The sequence below is a fragment of the Orbilia oligospora genome, assembly GCF_000225545.1.
Source record: "Orbilia oligospora ATCC 24927 unplaced genomic scaffold scaffold00210, whole genome shotgun sequence".
In the NCBI taxonomy this organism is placed as follows: domain Eukaryota; kingdom Fungi; phylum Ascomycota; class Orbiliomycetes; order Orbiliales; family Orbiliaceae; genus Orbilia; species Orbilia oligospora.
Window position 1 is genome coordinate 1,260,960 of NW_011645767.1, and position 19,524 is coordinate 1,280,483.

The following is a 19,524-nucleotide window of genomic DNA, read 5'->3' on the forward strand; positions in this document are numbered from 1 at the left end:
CAATCCCCAAGATGCGAGAAGCTCGACCGGATACTGCTGGCCCGGACGCCGGCCCTGAATCTCCCTGTCCTGTCCGACTCTCAGGCAAAATTATCTCAGGCTTCGGTCGCGGCAGCAAAGAACTCGGCATCCCCACCGCCAATATCCCCACCGAGGGGTTACCCGAGTTCATAGAGAGCGGCATATATTACGGCTGGGCAGGGCTACAATCGTCTGAATGCGGTTCATCCAGCGACAAGGGCGATGCTGTCTTTCCGATGGTAATGAGCGTCGGCTGGAATCCGTTCTATAAGAATACGGTCCGCAGCGTGGTAAGTCTTTTTTTTTTTTCGGCCCGAATCCTTTAAGGCCTTTCAACTTCATGCGCCATGGAATTGGTGGCCTACAAATTGCTTCGGAGGGCGCCGGTGGCTAACGCAGATATCCGAGCCGCAGGAGGTACACATTATTCATAAGTTCCCGCAGGACTTCTACGGTGCACACTTGAATTTGTTGATAATGGGATATATTCGACCTGAGTTCGATTACATCTCCAAGGAGGCTTTGATCGAGGATATAAACAAGGATATTGACATTGCGATCAAATCGCTCGAGAGGCCGCCCTATGCCGCGCTGAGGGAAGAAAGCTACTTGATCACCTTCCCAGAACAGAGCTAAGCGCAACCAATCCGTTTCCCGCACATGTGTCTCGACATTTTTTGGACGTCTTGTCAAAGTCATAGAAGATATAATAGAGAACATACAGCAATAGACGTGCCATCTGTTCCAAGTCTTTCCTTTTGCCTTGAACCCAGTGACAAAACCCTTTGAAAAATCCTATCAGTAATCACTAACCGCGTGTTCGCAAGCTATCCCTGAGATGTTGAAAACCCTTCAGAGCTCCCAATGTTTAGTCATCGAGTGGACCCTGCCTAGAACCCAGAACCCAATCAGAAGCTCTTCCGTTCAAGACTACCCATAGCCGAACCTGCCGAAAAATGCAACGTTTGGCACAGAGATAACCTTAACTGGCCAACTGAAACCCCGTCTTTTACGTCAGTATGCAGAAACTGGCCCTCTTTCACCATAGTATCCCCTCGTACGAGTTATTTCTGAAAGACGACGCTATTACAAAGCAATGTTAGTGATGTTTGTATCACAAAAGTCAATGGGTTAGTCACCGGGCAATTGGGTCCATCCAGCGACCCTGAATAACGGCGGCTTTTTTCTCCTTCTCCCTCGTGGGACGGAAGCCAAGCTTTCGATATGCCTTGCATTACATCGTTCTGGATCTAATTCGTAAGCCGATACGAATTCAAGGCTATCAAGTCGCAGCAAACCTGGCGAATAATGCTATTATAAGTTTGAAGGTAGGCACTCTCTCTCCGGTTCAGAAGAACTATTTTTTGGCCTTAGAAGGGCGACAGACTTACGACATGGCGACAGATCTCGCTGAAACAAACTATTCTGCAGCGGCAAGCGAAGTTGGCGAGAGTTATCCTCGCGATTTGACGGCAATGGGAAACTCTGCGGAGACTCTGAATGAGAAGAGGGACGAGGTGGACGTTATGGCGAACGACCCGGATTTTAAAGCTGTCGAGGAGGGCGACCAGGTGCCGATAGACAAACCAAAGGAACAACAAGCGAATGGACAGGATCCGTTTCTAGTGCTTTGGGAGGGCCATGGAGATCCAGGGTGCCCAAAGGGCATGAAAAAGAGAACCAAATGGATTATTACGCTCATTGTGGCGGCGGGTGCGTTTAATACGTGAGTTTCTTTCCTTGCAGTATCTGAACAGCTAGAGGTTGTACTGATTTTCAATTATATATTATAGCACGTGTGCAAGTTCCATATATACCTCCACGTACAGCCAAATAGAAAAGGAATTTGGCAGCTCGCACGAACTCGCAATCGCTGGCCTATCACTCTTCGTCATGGGACTTGGTGTAGGACCAATGTTCCTGGCTCCGCTCAGCGAGTTCTACGGCCGACGTCCGATATACATAATTTCTTTCGCTTGCTATATTCTTTTTCTCATCCCCTGCGCAGCAGCGCAGAATATCACTACGCTTCTTGTTGGCCGCTTCTTGGATGGCGTGGCAGGAAGTGCGTTTTTGAGCGTTGCAGGTGGTACCGTTGGCGACATGTTTGAAGGGGGCGACCTAGGCCTGCCTATGATGGTTTACACCGCTTCACCTTTCATCGGACCCGAGGTGGGACCGCTGATCGGTGGGTTTATCAACGAAAATACCAATTGGCGCTGGACTTGGTATGTCATGATTATATGGTCTTTTGTGCAGTGGATTCTATTATGCTTGATCCCCGAGACCTATAACCCGATTCTGCTGCAGCGCAAGGCAGCCAAAATCCGCAGGGAGACAGGAGACGACAGGTATTATGCACCGTACGACAAGCGGACGGACGGCATTCTCAAGACCGTGCTGGTAAGCTGTCAACGGCCATTTCAGCTGTTGGTGTTCGAACCCATGGTGTTGGCGTTATGCACGTTTACAGCGTTATTACTCGGAATACTGTACATGTTTTTCCAGGCTTTCGGGTTCATCTTTAGGGGCACATACGGCTTTACCCTGTCGCAACTCGGGTTGTCGTTCTTGGGGTTGTTCGTCGGAATGCTGATGGGTGTGATGACCGATCCGATTTGGAGACGGACATATGCGAATCTAGTGGCTAAAAGGGGGGAATCAATACCAGAGTTTCGACTAACGCCAGGAATATTAGGAGGGGTTTTGGTGCCTGTGGGGATGTTTTGGTTTGGTTGGACGACATATAAGAGTGTTCATTGGATTGTTCCGATTATCGGGAGTACGGTTTTCGGAATGGGAACGCTTCTGGTTTACTCTGCTGTCTTTGCATTCTTAGTAGATTGTAAGTCCTATCTTTCTTTCTTCCATTGTGGTTATGTCGTCAGCCGGGTGAACCACTACGGCGGTTTGTTTTCATCCGATGTTTTCTACAACCCTTCTCGGGGCCTCTCGAGCAATCTGGTTTCCGAGATCTATCACTAACATGTGCATCATTTCATCTTATGCAATAGGTTATCCACTTTACGCGGCCAGTGCTATGGCGGCGAATAGCTTCTCCCGCAGTTGTTTTGCGGCCGGTTTCCCCCTGTTCTCTACACAGAGTACGTATTCTACCCGTTACCCCGTTACATCTTTCGACTCCCCCTTGATTTCTCTTTGCATCTACACTACATTCAGCTTGTTCCCGCAAATGTACCAAGTTCTTAAGGCTTTGCCTAAGATGAGGTCAAGATGAAGACGAAGTATTTGAAAAAGGGTCATGATTGGGCTAACGATTTGTTTCTTGACGTCTTGTACGACGTCGGTTTTTGAGTTTTACCTTTCTACAGTGTATCAAACCCTTGGAGCACAATATGCCACATTGATACTAGCATTATTGACGGTTTTGATGGCGCCCTTCCCGTTCCTTTTCTTTAAATATGGAGAAAAGTTGAGGAAACATAGCCGATATGCGAAGAGTCCGTAGATCTCTCCTTCAATTAGTTAGGAACTCGCATTTTGGTGGTGTTGGAAACTCCTCCTCTCTCCATCTCTCTTTCTTTTTTAATGAAACTTCCGGATGATAGATGCAATGCAGACATTCGCCCTTGGTTCTACTGCACAATTTATATACATGATGGGGAAACGGGTTTGGATTTTACTGATGCAGGGATTCTTGTATGTGTTTGCAGATGTTCTCATGCATATGCATATTTTGGGGCGTTATCTTTGTTTTTGGATAGATAGACACACGTACGTGCATACATACATAGTACATATAGCTTATAAGTGTAATAATGAGATTTATCGTGGCATAAAAGCGAGAGTTTCAATCCACAGCTTATATTCATAGTTGGCAAAAAGTATGGTAAGGAGGGCGGCATAGAGTTGAATGCGTACAAGATTTACAAAGGTTGGTGGATATCGATATTGTCAGGTCATGGCGGGAAGAACTGAGGTTACTCCATTTCGAGCTTGTTCGAATTTTCTAAAATTCTACTTAGATATACGGCACTCTAGGAAAGCAAAATTTAGGATAGCGCGACATCGTATGATTTAACGTAAAGAAATCTATCATTTTCACAGTTACCAAATCTATTAGTTAATTTAGCTAATTAATGGTCATAACTTATAAACTTCACGCATTTCATTTACTAAAGTCGCTCTCGTTTGCCTGTGAATTGGTCAACCGCGAACAAGTATTGGCTAATAGTTGACATATCGACGGTCCACAAAAAACCTCCTGGCCGATCGATATTTGACAATTTGAAACGAGTGCTAGTTGAGAAACTGGGCACGCGCTGTAGTCGTCCACACTACTGGCTGCACCGAAGAAGCAGCCACAGATCTCTCGCGGAGCAATATCGGAGGAGCTCTTTTATCAATATCATGACTCGAGCCTTGGGGGAGCCAAGTTCTTTTTTGACCGCCAGCGCCGCTCCTGCAAAGCCAACCAAGTTTATACGAGGAATATAATATCTGAGCCGAGCCAAGTCATAAATATTAATAACCACCCAAAGAGGCGTATGCGTTGGCCGCTGCTCCCGGCTACTCGTGGATGGGTTGTCCGCCCGCACTCGCATACATCGATGCATCATGTGGGTTACACAGAAAGGGATATTAGGCAAGAAGGTGGAGCACATACCGAATCGAATCGAAATTGAGGGTCGTGCTTGAAGGTACGGAGGCCTACGGCGGTTTATTGGTTCGGAGGTATAATACGAATGTGCAGTTAAAGCTAACTAGGGAACGAGTTTGGTTTAACGTTTTCCTGGAATCGAATTCAAGGGTTGCAATGCAATGGATTATAATATTATCTGTTATTCCTTCGGTTGAATATAGAATCGAATTATAATATTAAGAGCGCTAATTATATGCTAAAGTCAGTAAAGATGTATAGAAGTTTGTATGTAAATGTAAAGTTAATTAAATTTAGGGACCTGAACTTCGGAGATGGTGTAGCTGCATAAACTAGCGCTCTCCTGTGCTACATGGAAGTCTCAATAATGCATGTTCATGAGGAGTCAATCGTAGGCTCGCCGTGGGAGATCGATACCGTGTGTATGTATGGACTTAGGTAAATACCTAGGTAAGTACGTACTTAAGTAGGTAGATAGGATTACTATTAGGCCTGCGCCATGGTATTACATGCATGATATATTTGAGATTGAGATGTATTCATTTTGTTTTCAGTGCAGTATTTCGACATACCCCCGCGGGCTGCACGTGTCGAGATATGGCTGTTAGGTATATCTTGCACGTCAAGAACCACAGGATCTGAGCCACGTGGGGTAGTTTTGAAATCATGGAATGAGCTTTTGGGCTCACGAGGAGCTCGTGGTTGATGCTAGCATGTTCGCTTCTCGGATGGCTTGCTTGAACCGTCAAGAATTCGAACCCGCGGGCTTGGTAAAATGTTTGAGTGGAATGACCTAGTTTGCACCAGCTAGCTCAATTACAAATTGGCTACTAAACTAGCCTAGCTAGTGTCGACTAGTGAGGTTCTTGTCGCCGGAATTGGAGCTAGAGTGTGACAGCTTGGGTGGAGAAGGTATAACATTAGTAGTAGGTAAAAAGACCTACGGAAATGGATACTGGAGAATTAAAAACTCGGAAAAAGTGTAACTGCTGCCAAAGAGGCAAAGCTACGAAGTAGAAAACGGCTTTCTACGAGCTAAGTGTGAAGTCTATGACATGATGGTAGTGCCTCCGTAGTGGTGTCGTCAATAGTCCCATCTAGATAGATTTAGTGGCAGGTCAATGGTGAGGCGAACTATAACTAGTCCAATACTTGGACTATTCCAGCTGGAGGCCATTCCCTGGATAAACCTAGCAGAAACGTTTGTAAACCTATCTAGGGAACCCTTAGTAAGATTTAGATCTTAGATCTGTAAGAAAAAAAGCAGGTAATTGCGGGGACTGGTCTTGTAATTTACCACTCCACCCCGGTCCGTTCGTTTTAATGACGACGAAATCCTTCGCTGGATGTTCTAGATCTTTCCTCGGGATGAATAATTCCGCAAGACTTTAGGGAAAACCTTTCTCATAACCGAGTTCCTGCCTCCAAGAAAAATGAAAGAGAGAAAAAAACAAAAATACAATGGAATAAGCTAAAAAGAAGGCGAAAGGGAAGCGAAATCGCGATGGAATCGAGGGTCCTAGAACGAGAGGAAGGGAACTTAATGCATCGACGTTGGAATAGCACGGCATGGATTGAGCTGGAATAAGGCAAAGTGGATGCATATCGTTGAACTAAAACGCTGCCGGGGTCTCGTCCTATAAACTTTGAGAAAGGTGTGTGTGTGTGGAGGAAGATGTATCACTTTGTACATGTAACAAAACCGAAGAGCAAGCAAAGCTGGGGATATCCCAGAGGTACCAACGACGTTACGTACCTACTCTTGAATTATCGATCCATAGTCTACTTTTTTGCTACGAAAGGAAGTACTGTTAAAGCTCTGTCCCATTCATCCTGAATACATCGGACAGAGTTACATCAAAGTTCGCTTGATGTGACCTCTGCTTTTCGGGTCGCGCAAAAAGAGGCAAATATGAAGGTTGAAGAAACAAGTAAGGGAGAAACTCAGTGTTGCTTGTGTGACATTTAAAGGAGCGACTGGGGCCTCATATCATCCCGTAAGCTCTGGTTCGGTCAGTACTATCTGTGGCTGCCGTTTTCGTGAGACGATATGATTGGCCAGAGTTATCATTTAAATTTAAGAGGGATGGAGAAAGAACGACAGAAGCCGTGCGATCTCGAGGAGTGTGGGATTGCGAAGGGTTCACAGAGACCGGGGAAGGGGAGCAGGGGGTTAGGAAGGTTAGCTAGCTTCCAGGCAGATACATATGTAGATAGGTACTTACCTAAGTAGGTACATACGTTGAGTGTATCTGATGAAGTCAAAAAGTTCTCAGAAGACAGTTGATCTGCTTTGATTTATATTGACATCGACGTCGGTTGGAACTTTGCGTTGGGGTGTTGTCTCGACGTTCCTACAACTGCCTACCTACGTTTCATTCCGATGAGCACAAATCCCGCAGCGGCACTCTGGCTTCGGCATCCGGTCTGGTCTGATCTGGTCTGATCTGGTCTGATCTGGTAGGGTACTTGTATTATGTAGGTACTCGACTTAAGTAAGTATGTACTTCTTTACTTGGGTGCTCACTGCACCTAGGTCGAGCTACTAACCGAATAGCTTACATGTGCAGGCTTACATACTTTGGATGCATATCATCATTCCCATCGAGATCATGGATATCTAGTTCCCCGTTGATCAAGCTAGGATAGTGCAAGCGATGATACGAGTCCGGTCTTCTGACCCCTCTGGGCGGCTGATATGGCAGCTAGACAAGGCAAAGGCAGGCAGCTCGGTGAACCGGCAAGGGTTCCTGATGATATGCTATGACATATAAGAACTTCATTCGCATTCGTCGTCTGTCATGTTGCGGCCGCCTGAAGTAATCATAACTACATCCGTTTTGACGTTGCTTGCTTGCTTCCTTGCTTGCTCTTGTGTGATAGCCGAATTGAATTGAACGGTGAAAACTCTGAAGCGCTCGAAGCTCGAGGATTCTCTCTTCGACCCTTCTGCTCTCCTGCTCAGGCCGGCATATGTGGTGATGCGTCATGTCGTCCGACCTTAGACTTGTCACATTCTTGTATTCCTCTAGAGCTCGACAGATGTACTCAGAGGCGGGTGAAGCATAGAAACAGCAGAAAATCGCTCCTTGGAAAAGACCTCATAGACGAGAGGGCGTATTATGCGCTCTCTATGCTGTCAAGATCGAAGCTTGCTACTCAAGCCAATCCGCTGCAGAGGAAGCTCGATTCCAGCGGCCTGTTGGGTTCGATGCCGAACATGCGAACCATGCGTGCAGCGGAACGCATACAAAACATGTATGCCCTGATCGTATTTACGGGGTTTGGCTCCTTCGATGGCTATCAGCACGACCAAAGCTCGAGCTTCGAAGCTGCTTCCTCTCCTCCGAGCTTAAGCTCCTCCTCCGCGTCAAGCATATACCCTCCGACCTCACAAGATATCCCCACAAACAGCTCTCCCTCTTTCGTCATCTAGAGATCCAAATATCAATGGAATAAGGGAAGTGGGTCAGTACCTCCGAGCTAGCTGATTTTTCACTCCATGTTCCCGCTTGCGAGCCCAAGCCCGGTCCAGCCCAGTCCATTTGGCCCACACCATCGGCCACCATCTCCAACCACCATCGTTTACCTGTGGCCAGTAATTATTCGCGCATAATATTCCTCTAGAAACGGTTGGCAGACCTTCCGAAGAGAGGCTCGTCGACGGAGACGCAATTCAAATTTAGGCGCTGCTGTAATTGCGATATTCTCAGCCCTGTGACTTGATGGACACCCTATGAAATAGCTGTCGAAACCGAAGCGAGGTCAAGGGAAATTATCACAAGCGGATTCAGTCTCATTTCAGGCCCATGGGATTATAATTGTTTCTATTTTCTGTTTTCTGTTTTTTTTTTTTTTTTTTAACTCCCCGAAGACTCTAACAAAAAGAGGGAAAAATCCACACTACAACCGTTCCATTCTCGCCGAGAGAAGACGAAACGTGCGGACTGCATTATTATTTCGTAACGGTGAAGGATAATCCATCAAAGTCGCGGGCCGCTTTGATTTCTATGCGGGATACTTAAAAGTACTTGCCGACTTTTGCCTTGCTTGGTCTTTAGCAGTTGAGCAAAAGAAAAACACAAAGGTATCGTACTGCAGCCTTTGATTGCTTACAGACAGTAACTCGTACCCATCGCTTGAATTGACCCTCCTTCGTCCACGATTTGGAGACGTCCTGAAAGATCGACTCCTTGGAGGAGGGGGGAAAGGAAAAAAAAAAAAAAAAAGGAAAGAAGCAGAAGGCATCTCATGTCGGTGACGAGGGCAAGGTCAGACGGCAAGTAGCAAGGGCCTGAGTTGCAGCAAGACGCCTGCCATGTTATGCGAGGCGAAAAAAAAAAGTTAGAAAACGCCTCAATCGAGCCCACCCACTGCCTGCAGAGACGACAGCGGACCCGCTCCAGCTTCTATTGCCATCCTTTTGTGCGTCTTTTAGCGGCATCCCGATATTTTGGGACTAGAGAGAGTGGAAAACGACGTCTCTTTTGAAATCTTTTTTTTTTGTCGTCTTTCTCTGGTCAGTTTTTTTTTTTTTTTTTTTTTTCCAGGTCCCCAGTTCAAGTGATTCTAATATTACTCGTCCACTCGTTTTCTCAAACCCGTTTTTTTCCATTTGATATATTCCCGTTTTCTCTCTTGACACAGCAGATTCCAAAGCAACAGCATGATACTAACCGACATGCCCTTATTCCGATGTTGATATCCAGCCTTCGAATGGGAAGTTGACGTTGACGTTTGACGAGCCAATCCCTCACCTGGCTGCTACTCCTTGCTAGTACCCTCCACAGTTACGACTAGCTCGAGCGAAGATAGCGCCATACCACCGTCCCGAGTTAACTTCGTTTTTGATCCTGATCTTAAAAAGGTCTGTGAAGTACCAGCTCGGATGTTCCCTCCCCTCTCACGAGAGCCGAGAAAGTGAGAATACTATATCACAAAATAATATCGAGATCTTGCTCTTCTTTTTGCCCTGGCCAGACCCGGCAAACATGTGTCCCCGGGCTCACAATCTCATTTCTTGATTTGGCTGGCTGACTCTACCTCGGTTGCCGTGAAGGCCAGGTCCGATTTTGCTGGACGTATATAAACTTTCGCCCGAAAGGAAGCCCGAGAAGGGAGAAAAAAAAAAAAAAAAAACAACAGACCAAATTGAAATTAATTAATTGGTCTGGGGCTAAGAACTTCCCAACGTCACAGGCCGCCCGTCCATCGAGTCAGTTTAGTTAGCGAGCACGCATATCGCCAAGTCCCCCGGATCCAAAATTTACTCCAGCTTCAACGAAAATAATCCTAATCCCCCCCCCCCTCAACGTTCGAGAAGAATTCCACCCACCAAGTCCTTGTATCTAATGCGCCTCAATCCGCGAGCGCTCGATCCGACCAGCATCGTCAATCGAGCTCTGTTACGCCCGTCGGACGACCGCACCTCGCTTGAGTCGCTTCTGACCGCCTGCTCGCGTGACACCTCCGACTTCAGGCTCGCACAGCTACCCCCCGAGATCCCTTGAAGCCGCCAGATTTTACAGACGCATATCCCAATCTACTGGCACGATTTTCGATATCTTGCATATTATCTATCTAGATTTGTTTTTCTCGATTTTTCCGACCCTGCCAAACGTCAGCACCTATACATCGGCGACTACAAGCTGAAACCCTATCTCTGATCCGTTCATGTCGAGCGTGAACAACGGCACGACGTCACCAACTGCGGTGAAAGTCTCTTCGAAGACTAGCCTCAGCGCTGCAGCTGCAAAGGATCCGTCTCGCCCGCGACGGAAAAAGGCCAGAAGAGCCTGTCATGCTTGCCAGAGGGCGCATCTGACGTGTGGTAGGACAAGATATCTTGCTTCGTGTTGGATTTCATGCAAGCTTCGATTTTCGATCGCACACACCCTGCATAGATCAAGAAACAGAATGCTGTTCTAGAACATAATCTCTTCTTTGTTTATACAGATTGAACTTTTGTTTTGGCTAACTTGGTTGTTTTACCCTCTATTAGGTGACGAACGACCGTGTCAGCGTTGTATCAAAAGAGGCCTGCAAGACCTTTGTGCTGACGGGGTGCGCAAAAAGGCAAAGTATCTTCACGATGCACCTATCGACGCTCCTCCAAAGGATCATCTTCGTACTACCCAAGTGCAGAAGCAGGCCTCGTCGAATCCCGGTATTTATACGGGAGATGGCACCATCAATCCGCTCTCGATGGATCAAACCCCAGATCTCCTTACGCCACAGATCGGTACTACTACTGAAGCTAATTTGGGACTGGGAACGATGCCTCAATCATCTCAAAATCCTCAGCAACAACCGCAGTTTGGCAATCCTCCCTTTTTCGACCCTGCAGATCCCTCAATCTATAATTTTGACATCGCTTCTCTAAATTTCGGTTCTCATTACGGTGCTTTGGAGTTCGGCATGCTGGGTCATATGACTGGCGGCGGAGCAAACGCAACGACCCCCGAATCTAACGGATCTGGCACCGGTTATCAGCAACAGGCGCCGTTCTCACCCTCTGGTGGGCCGGCCTATCTTGCTCTTGGTGACACAGGCTTCATGAACGACTGGAGTAATTCCCGTCAGAATAGTACAGGAAATATCCTTTCCAGTTCGACATCTGCCCATCCTAACCATGCTTTCACTGTCACGAATGGTCCGGGTAGTGGTTTGACGTCTCCTTCTCCGCCACTTCCATCCCCCAAACATCCTTCGACTTTGTATGATATCAACGTTCCACCAGCGACCGCTTCGCCGCCAATGTCGGTCGCCAATTTCTATAGCCCTGCCACAGCCAGACCTCTCAATTATGAAAATATTTTCAATCACGGCCATCAGACTGCTATGTCTGCGCCGTTGGCGAAGCCAGTTCATCCTCCCCCAACCGCTCGGAGACCAAAAGACCCTTCTACCCTGTATAACACAGTTACCAAGCCATACTCGTACACTGCAGGGTTCCACCGTCTCCTAGTCGTTTTAAGAAACCGTTTTCCACCACCTCTACTGAACAGAATTGCTAGATCGATGGCATCGTACCGTCCATCCTTCATTGCATGCACTAAAACTCTAAAAGAAGAGGATCTCCTCTTTATGGAGAAGTGTTTCCAACGGACTCTTTGGGAGTACGAGAAGTTCATCGGACAATGTGGCACTCCGACTATTGTCTGCCGCAGGACTGGTGAAATTGCTGCGGTAGGCAAAGAGTTTTGTCACCTAACATCTTGGCCGAAAGACGTCCTGTTGGGTAAAACACAAAACTTGAATACCAATTTTGGTAACAGCAATCTTGGTGAACGGGAGCAGCAGATCATCTTTGGGCAGCAGACCCATAATGCTGGAACGGAGCAGAATCCAAAACCGGTGTTCCTAGCTGAGCTACTGGATCAGGAATCTGTGGTGGAATTTTATGAGCAGTTTGCTAAACTGGCGTTTGGTGATGCTAGGGGATCTGTTATGACTAAATGCAAGCTGTTGAAGTACCTTCCTGCGGATGTTTCAACTACGGATGATGTCGGCAAGAGAAGGAAAACAGGGACTTCCACTCCTGTTAGGGGCCCTACAGCGCAAATGTCAAGAAATGGGGTCGTTGGGGAGAGCGGGCTTGACAGCTTGGCAAAAGATGGCAAGGTTGATTGTACCTTTTGTTGGACTGTCAAAAGAGATATGTTTGATATCCCGATGTTAATTATTGGAAATGTGGGTGCTGTTCTCCTGTCTACTTTCCAAAAGCCTTCGCTAACAATGCTTCCGATCTTCAGTTTTTGCCAATTCTCCAAGGCCACCTCTCTTGAGCATGTTTCAAGAAATCTCTCCTAATATTCGTATCACTCGATAATGTGATACTTACGGAAAAAAATTGCATAGGGTATTCTTTTTGGGAACACTTATCTGATACCTAGGACGGTTTGTTACATTTTAAGTTTTCTTTTGATTTTGACACAGATATCCACAGTAATCTGGCGTACGTCAAAGCACGTGAGGCGTTCTAATTGACTTTTGAAGCATATTTCTAATACCTTAGCGGTAAAACCGGCGCGGTTTTGGTTTTTATTAACTTCATATGCTCTTTTCTTCTTGAACTTTCCCTTCTAAATTTGTAAGGTGTTCTATAAGACCGGGAACACGGAGGTCCAAACAGGAACTCCCATATCACCCCTCCGCCCCGCTTATACCTTACGTATTGCACTTCGCGGCGATGTTGCGATGCTTTCCTTCATCCCACCCTTTCTTATTTTCATGCGACGATTTTTTTGCTTCAACCCTATCTGCTGCTTTGTAACTCCTTGCACACATGTACAACCATATTCTTCCAGATCAAAAAAAAGGGGGAGGAAAGAACGACTTTGAGGGGGGAGAAGCCGTGGGCGTGCTTCTTACATTTAGCGGTACTACACCATTCTTTTGTATGACATGATTCATTTCCTTTGTTTTGGGATTTTCTCGAAACCTCAAAGATCTCGAGTTTATCCTTGTTTATGTTTCGCGTGTATGCCGTTCGATGCCCCAAAAGTTCACTGCTTTTCTTTTTCTTTTTTGATCGCTTCTTGTATTATAACAACCTCTTATTCCAAGATCTTCAGGTCTTGAAAAAAAAATGTTGCAGGGAAATGAAATTTTTTTTTTGGAGGGTTTAAAAAATGTGCTTCTTCATTTTTTATTTTAATTCCTTTGTAGGAATCTTCGGGCGCACATGAAAACCGTTAGAGATATAGTATCGGTCCTGTTGGTACTAGTGCGGTATCGAAACTCTATAGCTTCGAAACCCTCTTCAGTCTTGTGTTAATAGCCTCTAGCGCTTTTTTTGTCCGTTCTTGTTGCAATACCGACTTCCAATGCGATGCTCGGCTTGGTTCAGTTCCAAAAACTAAATTGATCCATGCGGCCATTTTTTCCACTTCTTCCATGCCACTACCGATCTTGCCCGCGGCAGTTATCAGGCAGTGACCAGCTTTGGGAACAATCTCATGCTTGATGTAAATTTCTGCTGCTTTGGAATATCCTAGCTCATCTACGTTCACCACATTTGTTTTGGCCGTATTATCACGGCTGTCTTGCTCTTCCTCTACGTCCTCTACTATCGCCGCTTTCCGTTCATGCATGCAAAGCCTCGTATCGGCACTTTCTAGCTCCTTAGTATCATCTCGAGCTCCCTTTTTTCCGCTTATGTCTTCGTTTTCCTCATCTCGAGCTTCATCTCTGGCGAAATTCCAACCTATTCCTTCCTCTTTAATTATGTCGTTGTTGTGTGTCTTCCCAAGTTCCTGGGCTTCCTCTTTCGCTATTTCCTCAATTGTTCTGATTTTGGAAGGGAACAGAGAAATTCTTGCGGCGTGAACATACTCGGTTATCTGTCGGTGGAGAATGTCGCCTTCTGCGCTAACGATCCTCATCATTGGTACCGTAAGCTTCCCAACTAGATCCAATGGCGGGTAAGCTACCGGCCTACGGGGTCCTCGCTTAAATATTGTGTCTGGTAATGTCTTGACCCATGTTGGGGGGTTTTCGGGGTCAGCGAGGAGTTCTGAATGTACTCTCGAGATTAGATCAGTCCAGATATTTACACCAGAGGACGAGAAACGGTAAAGCGGGGAGACGAAGGGGTCGGTAAAGTCCTCTGGGGTAGCGAGGTAGTGAGACCGGATAGACTTAAGGGTTTCAGAAGACAGGAATGGATTGTCGGCGAGTTGTGAATAGGTGGAAATTATATCCGAATCAATTTCCTCGAGCTCGGATTGAGAGTATTTCTCAATCAGGGACGGTGATCTCGGGATTGTTGAGAGATTGGACTCGGGTATCCCGGGGAGAGGATCGAATGCCCAGTCTACAATCGGGAGCCAGGCCCCTGTAGCAATTATACCGGACTCGCGGCCTTCGGTTGCGCCGATAGACGCTGCGATACTACCACCTATTCCCGTCCCTAGGACTGCCATCAGACGACCATCATAATTATTCTGGCAGTATGTTTCTAATGAAACTGTCGGGACATTGAAGCGTGCCCAGTCTAAAGCCGCTAGAGCATCATGAAGTGATAAGGGGAAGGGGGGAGAAACACGATAGCCGACTGATATGGTCGTAGAGTTTGTGAGTTTAGTGAGTTCAGATATTACACGGTGCTCTTGGGTGGTTGATATAGGGTTAGTTCCTCGTGACGGGAAGTACATGATCACTGGGGATCTCGAGGTAGCGTTTAAAGAATTATAGACCCTAGGTACCAAATTGGAATCAATCAACGACTATACGGCAAAGAGACAGACCTGCTATTCCCAGGAAGGAAGAACATACCGAAGAAGAATACTCCCTGTCGCATTTCGCGGTAGCGTAAAATCCCGGCATGAGATGTCAGGATAATGAGTATCAGGCTCATGGTCCTTTATACATGGATATTGCTGATCCAAGGCGAACTGGTCGAAGGGGTTATATTCAGGCTTTTGAGCAAGATCCCTCCGATAGAATTCGACATGCTCCTCATCATATATATCTTGGAAGATCTCATCCAAATCGGGCTGGGGTACCCCTGTATAATGGTGTGACCTCGGGGGCTTGGTACACAGGGACAAGGAAGACTGAAGGTATGAAAGTGGCTCTTGGAGTTGATGGTATACTGGACGAGAGGCGACGGGGAGGAAGTGGCGGGAAAGTCGCATCCGCGCGACTCTTTGAAACTTCAGCATATGCATGCACATGTACCGGATGTATCAATCTGCCTAACCTGGCCCTGGCTAACCTCGAGACTAGACGTTTCACGGGGGATTCTACCAGACTTCTGGAAGAATAGGCTGCGCAGTTTGGTTACAAAATTACAAAACTAGCGGGTGAATTGCAGTTTAATTTGGCTATTGGAACGAGACCAAGTTTGGCCGGGATTGGTAATATCGATATCTAAGTACCTTTGCAGATTTGCAAGCTTTGTTGGAAAGTGAAACAGCAACGCAGAGAATCGAGAAAAGATATTTGTTTGTTACACCAAAATCGACATCAAGCACAACGCAGCATTCTGTTGCATTTTGCATTGAGGCAGGCGAAGAGGGTGTAGTCGACATCGCCGCGAATCTAGGTGCTCTTGAGGCAGAGGATAGTCAGAATTCTGTAAAAAGCGAGAATGAAATGGCTTTTCTATAGGTTATAAGTTCGAGGATAACATTCAATCACACTTGTTACTCGCGGAGAGCTTGCCTAAAGTTTTTCTAAACCAATTCATAGCTGCTCAATTCACGAACTCATACGCCCTCTCAGTTTACTATAGTGAACAATTCTGAATGCTACACTAGAATCACCCCGTTTGAAGTCCGTTGGCATAATGAAGTGTCGTATCCAGAAGTGTCATTTGTTAAAGGGAGCGTGCAACGAAAGCGAAAGAGCGTGCGTGGTGGCCTCGTGTTGGCCGAGGGAATCTTACACAGTACTAGTTGAGCCCTCTTTCGTAGTTGCGACTATTTAAGTCTCCATCTACCCATCTCTATTATCTCTTCTTTTCATCATCACCCTCCTCCTCCTCCTCCTCCTCCGTTTTCTTGCCTCCCAGCTGTCTCATTCATCAGAAGGAAAAACATTTCACGCCCCGATCATTGAATTTCCCATTTCATCTAGCAGCACTTCAACCATCATTCAAGATTTACTAGCTAGCTGTGGCCTTCCTTTAACCACTAAAAAAAAAGAAGTTTCTTCTTCATCAGAGCTACGACGCGTCGATTGCTTTTCTTTCTTCTTCTGACTTCGACTCTCGAAATCTTCTATTCTTCCCTCATCCCACAATAGCTTGCCCAAAGCTACCCCCAGTTCAGTTTCCGATCCTTCGAGCACTCTATCTCCTGCAATTCTCGATTTTAAATGTCTACTTTGACAGCTTCCGGTGCCAAGTGTCTCGTAGACTAAAGCTCCTGGTAGAATTGACCTAGCAGAGCTTTTTCCTTGAATAATTTTCGCTGCCAATGCTCTCCTGGCTCCCCACTCCCCTCATCCTCCTCATTTCTCAGCCTTGGCCTCTTCCTGTTCGCCTTATCAACATCGGCTTTTCTTCTCCAAAGACGTTTCATAGACGGAAGCGTACTATTCTTCCCCCAGAAGCTGCTCCCAAAGGCTCCTAGCTATATCTATTCTAGAGTCTCTCGATACTACTACTATCAAAATGTCACGATCTCTTGTTCCCTTTGTGAAGGTTAGTTTCCCAGTATTGACCGCCCTTTCGATAATGAAATTATTTTAATTAAAAATATTCTACAGACGAATAAGTCATCTCACCCAGGCTTTGTCAAGCTTGAAGATGATTTCACCAACGACTGCGGAGAACTTCTGGCCCTATTCAGAAAGAAGCCTGCAACCTATCAACGAATGACAAAGTTGATAAAGTTATTAAATAAAAAGGTGGGAGAGTTAGACGCAGAGAAGGGGAAGTTGGCTGCAGAGGAAGCAGCCATCCCGACCATTGAAGATCTGATCCCTAATTGGGTTCGAGTGCACGCTCCCCAAAGCATATCTGCCGCATCATCATGCGGAATTTCAACCATGTCCTGCCGTTCCGGGACTCAACGGGCGGCCCCCCTTGACCCGATTCGACATGGGTCGAAGACATACCAGATACCGGATCTCCTTCCAAGGAGGCCATTCTATCTCCCAGTGGTAGGGAACCCGAGTGCAGCGGTTTTCTATTTCGGGCCTCGTGATGGCCACGAAATTTACGCCAGGCTTAGCCCCTGGGATACTTTCGCACTCCCAAAGCGCAGCGTCGTAGCGGGGTCTGGGCGGCAGCTTCGGTTCGCCGAGCTGCCGGCCCATTTTGTTCGGGAGAGGAGCAGATTTAAGTTCCTCTGGGAGGGGCTGGCGGCGTGCCGGCGAGTTGAGGCGTGGTGCGGTGACGTAGAAAGTCACCGCTGGGGCTTCATCGACCCCAACAAACTAACTAGGGAGGAGGCGAAGCGGGGGAGACAACTGCGTCCATGGTTAGACAACATGGACCACGCTCGGATGAAGGCTCTCGACAAGAGGTTTTATCCTGTCGGGGTCGCGACAGGTCCTCCAGTCCTTATAGGAGGGCAATCCGAGGCCAGTGGCCAGTCCGAGCTCACGGACGACAACGTTCCCGAAGAGGGTATCGTTGTTCGTCCCTCTGAGCTCCAGAAATACCTGGACGAGTTGACAGAAAGGCTGGAGAGACGGATGGAGCAGCTTGTTGGGGAGGTTAGGACGGCCGCGGCCGGCCGAGCCAACCCCACGGGCCCTCCTCCCGCTGGAGGTAGTCCGAGTGTTCAGGCCAGAGCCACTGATACACCGGCGACCCAAGGGCCTCATGCTCTTGCCAGCGGCCGTGAGCCATCCGTCTACGGCTCCAGCGATAGTGGCGGGTCGCAAGGCCCAAATCTCTGGGTATACACCCCGGCGATGACAGAGGGTGATGGTGGTTCATTCTGCCACCCCTCCGAGTCGGGTCCCGCCTGCATCATGGATAGCTATGATGACGGGCACCTGAGATTGGGTTTCCCGCCGCTGGTCCCGGCTACCTTGTGGGGGACTTACCCGTCAGATATCCTGCCACGATCGGCCTGGCCCCTCCAGGGGGCCGCGATCGATGGCGACAACCTCATCGCACTCTAGAGGCCCATGACGGCGCTAGATGCCCACAGAGAGCTGGGACAACCAGTGGCCCTTGGCTCGGGCCACTACGTTTTCTTTGTTTTCCAATTTTTGGTGGTGGAGGTGGGGAAGGCGGTTTGTGTTCTTTCATGACTGTGTGGGGAGGAGGGGCACAGAGTCACGGGTGATGGCCATACATTTTTAGTCCATTACCCGTAGCTCGTCCCCGATATAATATTATAATAAAGTCTGTTCCGTGCCGTTCTCGATTCTCAAACCATAAATCACATTCCCATCGTAGACAACTATTCCTGGCTTCGTGATAGCCCCATTCTCACCCACATGGAACCCTAGTCTCAGAATCAGACGCTTATCCAATATATGTTGAATCAATGTGATCGGGTTATAAGGCGATGTAGCTTGCTCAAATTCCAGCTGTATGCATGGTATTACACGATTTACAGGGTACATAATTACGAGATCAATCGTTCTTGCTTGTACATTGACCTAGTATAACCCTTAACTGCAACGTATATTTTTATTTCTTTTACGTACCCGAATATCCAGTATATAAGTGATGTACTGTCACCAAGCCCTTTGTTAACGTTGTCGAGTTTCGTTGCTTCGGGTCGAGCTTCTTCCTTTTTTATTTCCGATCAACTTCAACCAGATCGAGATTTCCGGGTTTCACGGAGCCTTAGTGCCATAATATTAATCGATACTCGCCCATCAGGACGCACGAAAATTATCCAAACGGCGTTCAATTAAACCAATGTAAAAGAATCTAGGATTCTTTCAGACTATACACCGACTTCAAACTACCTGTTTTGTAGTTTAGGTAGTCCGAGAGATCTTGTTCCTAGAATTCGGATATCCCACTAGCGGCACCACCCGCTCTTACGGGGCCAAATGCATCAAACAGTGATCTAATGGGTCCAGCACCACAATCTGGAATGGGGGTTCCGCTAGGATTCCAATGGCCCTTTCCATTCACTGTATGAGGATGTACTTCCAATTAATTTTTCATAATTTGAATTATATTTGCAAATTAGATCGATGTGAATTTACGAAGATTGAGAGCTCGAGAGCTCGAGAGGAGTTTGCGCTTGGCAGGCACTCGGCCCGTCTCGAGAAATCGACGCTTCCAGCCATAAGTCTATTAATGTATAAGATACAAGAATTGATTTCACTCTCCTCGGGGCTAGGAGCTGCTAGTCTAGTTCTACCAATTTCGCGGATCTGGCGCGGATCGGTTTTCCGTTTAAGGAGGAATGCGCATGCCGGCTGTCTAGATTGGACAGTTGTATTACATTGCACGT

The 19,524-nt window shown here is 47.1% G+C and overlaps 5 protein-coding genes across 5 annotated transcripts; 4 read left to right on the forward strand and 1 right to left on the reverse strand.

Annotated features, from left to right (window-relative positions):
- Positions 1 to 11: 11 nt before the first annotated feature.
- Positions 12 to 657, forward strand: AOL_s00210g365 (uncharacterized protein; the record flags this gene model as incomplete). Its single annotated transcript, XM_011129166.1, has 2 exons — positions 12 to 311; positions 436 to 657. 2 exons carry the CDS (start codon positions 12 to 14, stop codon positions 655 to 657), a joined length of 522 nt encoding a protein of 173 aa, XP_011127468.1.
- An 839-nt stretch (positions 658 to 1,496) lies between these two features.
- On the forward strand, positions 1,497 to 3,490 carry AOL_s00210g366 (uncharacterized protein; the record flags this gene model as incomplete). The annotated part of the gene is made up of 5 exons (XM_011129167.1): positions 1,497 to 1,747; positions 1,815 to 2,424; positions 2,530 to 2,866; positions 3,036 to 3,125; positions 3,354 to 3,490. 5 exons carry the CDS (start codon positions 1,497 to 1,499, stop codon positions 3,488 to 3,490), a joined length of 1,425 nt encoding a protein of 474 aa, XP_011127469.1.
- Positions 3,491 to 10,315: 6,825 nt separating this feature from the next.
- On the forward strand, positions 10,316 to 12,429 carry AOL_s00210g367 (uncharacterized protein; the record flags this gene model as incomplete). The annotated part of the gene is made up of 3 exons (XM_011129168.1): positions 10,316 to 10,472; positions 10,644 to 12,334; positions 12,397 to 12,429. The coding sequence occupies 3 exons, from the start codon at positions 10,316 to 10,318 to the stop codon at positions 12,427 to 12,429; spliced, it is 1,881 nt and encodes a 626-aa protein (XP_011127470.1).
- A 957-nt stretch (positions 12,430 to 13,386) lies between these two features.
- AOL_s00210g368 (uncharacterized protein) lies at positions 13,387 to 14,799 on the reverse strand (the record flags this gene model as incomplete). Its single annotated transcript, XM_011129169.1, has 1 exon — positions 13,387 to 14,799. The coding sequence occupies one exon, from the start codon at positions 14,797 to 14,799 to the stop codon at positions 13,387 to 13,389; it is 1,413 nt and encodes a 470-aa protein (XP_011127471.1).
- A 1,964-nt stretch (positions 14,800 to 16,763) lies between these two features.
- Positions 16,764 to 18,226, forward strand: AOL_s00210g369 (uncharacterized protein; the record flags this gene model as incomplete). Its single annotated transcript, XM_011129170.1, has 2 exons — positions 16,764 to 16,793; positions 16,859 to 18,226. The coding sequence occupies 2 exons, from the start codon at positions 16,764 to 16,766 to the stop codon at positions 18,224 to 18,226; spliced, it is 1,398 nt and encodes a 465-aa protein (XP_011127472.1).
- Between the last annotated feature and the right edge of the window lie 1,298 nt (positions 18,227 to 19,524).